General features: G+C 44.5%; 1 protein-coding gene across 2 annotated transcripts in view; it reads right to left on the reverse strand.

Annotated features, from left to right (window-relative positions):
* Positions 1–1,212: 1,212 nt before the first annotated feature.
* Positions 1,213–6,000, reverse strand: part of hlfb (HLF transcription factor, PAR bZIP family member b) — a 14,351-nt gene continuing 9,563 nt past the window's right edge. Inside the window, exons 3-4 of one of the 2 annotated variants that reach the window (XM_085285620.1) lie at positions 5,235–5,449; positions 1,213–4,127 (exon numbers count right to left, since the gene is read on the reverse strand). In XM_085285620.1, coding sequence (XP_085141746.1) covers positions 3,909–4,127; positions 5,235–5,449 — 434 coding nt within the window. In that variant the 3' untranslated portion in view covers positions 1,213–3,908. The remainder of the gene's footprint in view (positions 4,128–5,234; positions 5,450–6,000) is intronic. The other variant, XM_085285621.1, reaches the window with a different exon arrangement.

Raw genomic sequence — 6,000 nt, forward strand, 5'->3', positions numbered from 1 at the left:
GATCAACAAGAACTCCAGAATATTCCGGCAACACAAAGAAAACTTCCATGTTTGCTTCTTGTATAAAAAAATCTATAAAAATAAATTAATATCCATCCATCCATTTGCTTCCGCTTATCCTTTTCAGGGTCGCGGGGGCGCTGGAGCCTATCCCAGCTGTCATAGGGCGAGAGGCGGGGTCCACCCTGGACAGGTCGCCAGTCTGTCGCAGGGCCAACACACAGGGACAGACAACCATTCACACTCACATTCACTCCCGCACTCACACCTATGGGCAGTTTGGATTCATCAGTTAACCTATGAATGAATAATTATGCTAAATTAGCTGAAGCATGAATAGACACATTTAGAAGTGAGGAAACCCTCTTCCTCTCTTTCTTTCTTCCTTTCCCATCCCCCGGTCATGTCTGTAATAACTTAAAATAAAATAAATAAATAATAGTAACAAAGGTTAATCAAATGGACCAATACGGGAAGGCCGTGATGATCCACGTGGTAAAGTAAATCCGTTGGGCATCTTTCTCAACGGGACAGGCAACAAAAGAAAGAAGAAGAAGAAGTGATGACTCAAACGCTCAGATTACAGAGGACCAAAAGTGCCAAAATAAACAATAATATATAAATATTAAAAATAACTAAAGTTAAAAACAAAAGTTTCATTCTGTAGAACATAAAGTGAAATTCACATATTTAAACACTGATTTACTTTTTGGTCATTACTTATAATTTCCCTTCAATAATTTCCATTTAAAACATTTAACATTAACATTTGTATCCAGTCCTTTTTATTATTAATTATATTTAAACTTTAATCATTCCCAAAATTTAAAATTTAATATTTTTTATATTAGTAACTTTATTTTTTCATTTTAATTTTATTTTCACCCTTATTTTTTGTTTCTCTATTTATAAATTCTTTAAATTGTTTTGTTTATATTTTGATTATGTTTTTACTCATTAATTTTCTTATTACTTCTCCCTTCCCTTTGATGTTTGTTAAACTCTTATTTGTTCATTTTTTTTATTTATGTTTATTGACTGTCCTTTTTAAGGATTCACTTTAGCTTTTATTTTGAAAGAGACCGAGGCAGAGAGCAGCACAGAGAGATGACAAAGATGTCAGGATATAAACCGGACCCGATCAACTCGCCCGTTCATCTGGTTTCTGCACCTGTCACTACAGACGGGGACAAAAGAAGCTCAACATGGATGGTATTTAAACTTGTATTTATTATTTTGATCATGAGAAACAGAAGCAAGGACAGAAAAGGTTTCTGTGAACAGAGAGTCAAACAGGAGGAGGCAGAAAGAGAAACCACAGCAAACGATAAAAAGGCAGAATACAAAAAAAAAAGAAAAGAAAAGAGGGCTTCATGTTGGGGGGGGGGGTTACATTCCTCTGGGCCAAACACAGTCATGAAACTAAAGGGACCTGCCCAGGTGTGCTGAGGGTGGGGGAGAACAGGGTGAGACGCAAAATGAAGCTGGTAGGTTAATGCCCATGCATCGCATGCCCCGGCCGGGCACGCCACTGTAATAATATATATGTGTGATATACATACGCTTCAGATTTATGAAAGGATTTCCAAAATACACGGGAAATATCTACGTAGGAAAACAGACTGTACAAAACAAGAAGAATAACTCTGTATAAACATTAAACCCTGTCATGTGTATCAATATATCCTGTATACACTGTAGTCTTTTGGTCTGTAGTAAAGAGTACTGAAGTGAACCCACAGTATAAGACGACACCACGCACCCAAATATACATTTATGTCTCACTCGGCCACCGGGGGGCGTCGCTGAGCTACGTGGGAAACAAAAGTCAAAGTTCACGCCTGACGTCTATTGCACTCAAACGGAGCGAGTTTCCAAAAACACGGCGAAGAAGAGTCAGAGAAACTCGTACCGCGTCTCAGCTTATCGGGATGTTTATTTATAATCACCTTTTCTTTTTCTTTTTTTTTCTTATTTTAAAACAGGAACAAGAAAAACAACCAATCAGAAGTCAAGAAACTGTTTGGACTCTTCCGCTCACTTCCTGCTAGAGCAGCTTTGCATGATTTACACTTCAAAATAATCTTTACTTATCTTGTACCAGATCTGTTCATAACAAGCCACCTTAGCCCCGCCCATTCTAGGCAGGGTTCTTTCGATTGGCTGCCGCTGTAACGCTTATCAAACGTGGTAAAGTTTCAATTAATTACCTTAATACACGTTGACATTAAATCCATACGATCAGTCTTATGTTTGAAAACTGCCACAGCAGGCGTCAGCAGGCTTCCAGCAGCTGGCCAATCAGAAGAGAGGAGGCTTTTAAAGAGAGAGGAGCTGAAACTGGATCTAGTTCTCAGCTCCTCTCTCTCTGAACTGAACATGTTTAAAGATTATTAAAGCTCCAAGAATAAAAATATCGGAGGTGGAAACGAGCAGAAGAGGGAGTTGTTTAACGATAAAGTACCTGAAGAGTAAAGCTCTGACCGACAGCAGGTGTGCTAAATAATTTCATTTTTAAATTTGCTCTAAAACAAATTCAAACTTTCACAGAAAGACAAAAACATGACAGCTGAGCATTAATCAGCTGTCAGCACGGCTTGGTTTGAACACGTAACTTCAACGCGGCTTCATTCGTGCACAAAAAAGGTGATGGTAAAGTCGTGAAGATGAGAAGCAGGACAGTCGCTGCAGAAACCCCCACGCTCACCTCCATCTTCCTACATTTACCCGAAATAAGCAAGAGTGCGAGGCGAACCCTGGAAACACGCCGGATTAGATCTTATTTGAAGAAACAGAAAGAGAAGAGACGAAGATGATGCTGCCGCCAGAAAAGATATCTCCTTTTTATGGAATCAACCTTTCCAAACATTTACTGAACCAGGATGTGAAGAGTGTGGCGATGAAGAACGTCTCGATCGGCACAGCACTCTGATTTCAGGTTAGTTTTTACCGCTTTAAAGTTTCTTCTCATTTGAACCATTTTCTTAAAGTTTGTTCTTAATTTGTTTTTTATTGTTTTAAGATAAATTTAAGTGCATTTTATCTCTTTAATCTTGCTTGTTTTTCATTGGCGGAGCGCTCAGAGAAACCTGAAGCAGCTTTCCTATTGAACACAAACATGAACATGCTAAAGTGAAGGTCAAAGGTCAAAACATGCAGCCAGACCCTTTAAGTGACCGGACTGGCTGCTGAGCTCCCCTCACCCACTAGGGGGCTCCAAAACCGCGCCCAACCGTGTCTGAACTCCCTGAAGACGCTTACCTCTGATTATCCTCACAAATATAAAAACATTTCCTGCTATAAAACTTTTGGCATTTTGGGCACTTGTTTAAAAAAGAGAAGTCAGGTTAAAGTTAGTGTGAATGTGAAACAGTGCTGAGGGCCCGACAGAAAAATTAACAGAGAGCAGGAGCTAAGAGGCAGGAGGCGGTACACATTCATTTACAGGTGTGTTCACACCTGCAGGGGGAGGAGCTGCCAGACATTGGGAGAGCAGGGGTCAGAGGTCAAGTGAGTGTTAGTGGAGTCCATGAGAAGAGTTCACAGGGCTGAAGACACGCCCCGACAGGTGTGTGTGTGTAAGAGTTCTGAGTAACGGGCTCGACTCAAACAGGAAGTCATGTGAAGCCAGCGCACGGGAAAAAAACAAAACTATAAATATGTTGCATCGTGTGTCATTTTACAGCACCAGTGTGGATTCATCCGCCGCTGAAAGTAGTCCCCAGCGAACGCGTTTTAAAACTGAACGTTTTGAGGCAGAATCAAAATCAGAGAGGAGGCGTGTCCTACGTGTTTCTGATCTGATTGGTCCACAGACTAACCTGCCGTGAGTCGAGCCCTTCGGAGCCGTGAGACGAGCTGGCTGGCGGTGTGTGTGTGAACTCTGTACATGTGTGTGTCCCGCGCCCTCACAGCGGCCCGTGCTGGGCCTCGTACTTGGCGAGGATATTCTTGGTGCGTCCGAGCTCTTTCCGCAGGTCGGCCACTTCCTGCCTCAGAGCAGAGTTCTCCTTCTCCAGGAAGCTGGCCCGGATGGCGATCTGGTTTTCCTTGAGGCGTCGGGCGTCCCGGGAGCGCTTAGCAGCTAAATTGTTCTTCCTGCGCCGGGCCCAGTATTTGTCATCCTGCTCGAAGAACAGCGGAAAACAGGAAGGATTACTTCAGAGAAAATAATAATCAGCTTTTTAGCACGTTCAAATTTTGCCTCCCTGAACCTCCCCTCACCCCCACCGCCGCCCCTCCCTGGGTCTGGTGCTGCTGGAGGTTTCTTCCTGTTAAAAGGGAGTTTTTCCTTCCCACTGTCGCCGAGTACTCGCTCATACGGGGCCATCAGATTGTCAGGGTTTACTTTGCTGTATAAAGTCGTTGTCGCAGAAACTCACAAGAAATAAAAACCCCTAAAATTCTTCATATCAAACAAGGTGGTAAACTGTAATGACCTGCCTCCATCTCACTCTAATCCTGCATCCATGAATCCTCTCTGAGCTCCACGTTCAGCATCCTTCATCCAGCACAGCCGCCCTCCCTCCTCTGCACATGTGCAAGCCATCTCAGCCTCTCTGACTCTGATATTTCTGATCGTGACCACGTGAACGCCTCAAAGGTCGTGAGCACACAAAGCAGGAGGAAGCGTAAACGGTGAGTTTGGTGTGCTTATCTGAGTCCTTGTCTCTGTTTGAAGGACCGAGTGTGGATGACTAAACGCCGCGCACGTTTCCTCCTGCGCTCGCACACAGAGCCGTGTTTCATTTGAACAAATTAAAAGCCAAATCCTCTGAGCCCGACCTCACAGCAACGTCTCCGCTCCCTCATTCACACTAACATAAGCCTCTTAACCCTGAGACCTCTGCCAGCCAATAGGAGAGCAAGAAGCCAGCTCGTTCTGTCCCAGCATGCTGTGCAGCTTTAAGCCGCGCCGACTAATCAGCCCTAATGGATCTGCCAGCCTGCAGGCATTCACATCACATCCAGGAGAACCCGAGGACGAGTGCCTCTGCTGCTTCACTCAAACATCTGAACTCTGACCTGAGGCGCTTCGTCTCATGTAACCGATTCCACATAATCATATAAATCAGTCAAACTGAAGCGTTCTGACGATAAAACCTTTTCATTCACGCTGAACTTCTGCTGCTTATTATTCTCTAACCCTCTCTGAACACCGCCACCCTCAGGTCAGACTGGGAATTACAGCGAAATCTGAGCCGCTCATCGGGATAGAACCAACTCCAAGTTACCTTCATTTCGTCCGGGATGAAGACCTTTCGAGCCTTCTTGATCATCGGCTGCGGTTTCAGCTCCTCGACCGAGAACTTGCGCTTGCGCGGGTCGAAGATCTCCTGACCCGGGACGCTGGACAGAGCCAGGTCAGCTGGGTCGGGCTCAAAGCTGACGGGGACCTGGATGGAGTCTGGGTCGATGGGGCTGGAGGTGTTTCTGGAGTTTGAGAGGCCTGAAAGAGAAACAGAGGACGGTTCAGACTGGGGGTCATGTGACTAACGAGTAACACAGAGGGAGACACGAGCAGACAGTTTGACTCTCGTTTGACCTGTGAAAGAATCTAAGAACCAACCCCCGGGCCGGTACCGGTCCGTGAGTCGTTTGGTACCGGGCCGCGAGAGTTGAGGCTCGGGTGTGAAATGTCTGGTTTTCAGGGTTTTTATCAGTTTTCAGCGTTATTTTGTTATCGTTTACTCGGTTTTCCTGGGTCTTTTCACGTGTGTTATGATAAATGGACTAGTTCTTATATAGCGCTTTTCCACTCTTCTGAGCACTCAAAGCGCTTTACACAACTTGTGCATTCACCCATTCATACCAGCACAGCTGACATTCACACACATTCATACTCCGATGAATGCATCAGAGAGCAATTTCGGGTTAGTATCTTGCCCAAGGATATTTGGCATGCAGACTAGGGGAAGCCGGGAATCGAACCACCAACCTTCCGATCAGTAGATGACCTGCTCTACCACCTGAGCTACAGCCACCCTGTATGAATAAATC

This window comes from Mchenga conophoros, linkage group LG8, assembly GCF_057382185.1.
Source record: "Mchenga conophoros isolate Kocher_MC1m ecotype Shallow Benthic linkage group LG8, M_conophoros_male_GT1.1, whole genome shotgun sequence".
NCBI classification, from domain to species: Eukaryota; Metazoa; Chordata; class Actinopteri; order Cichliformes; family Cichlidae; genus Mchenga; species Mchenga conophoros.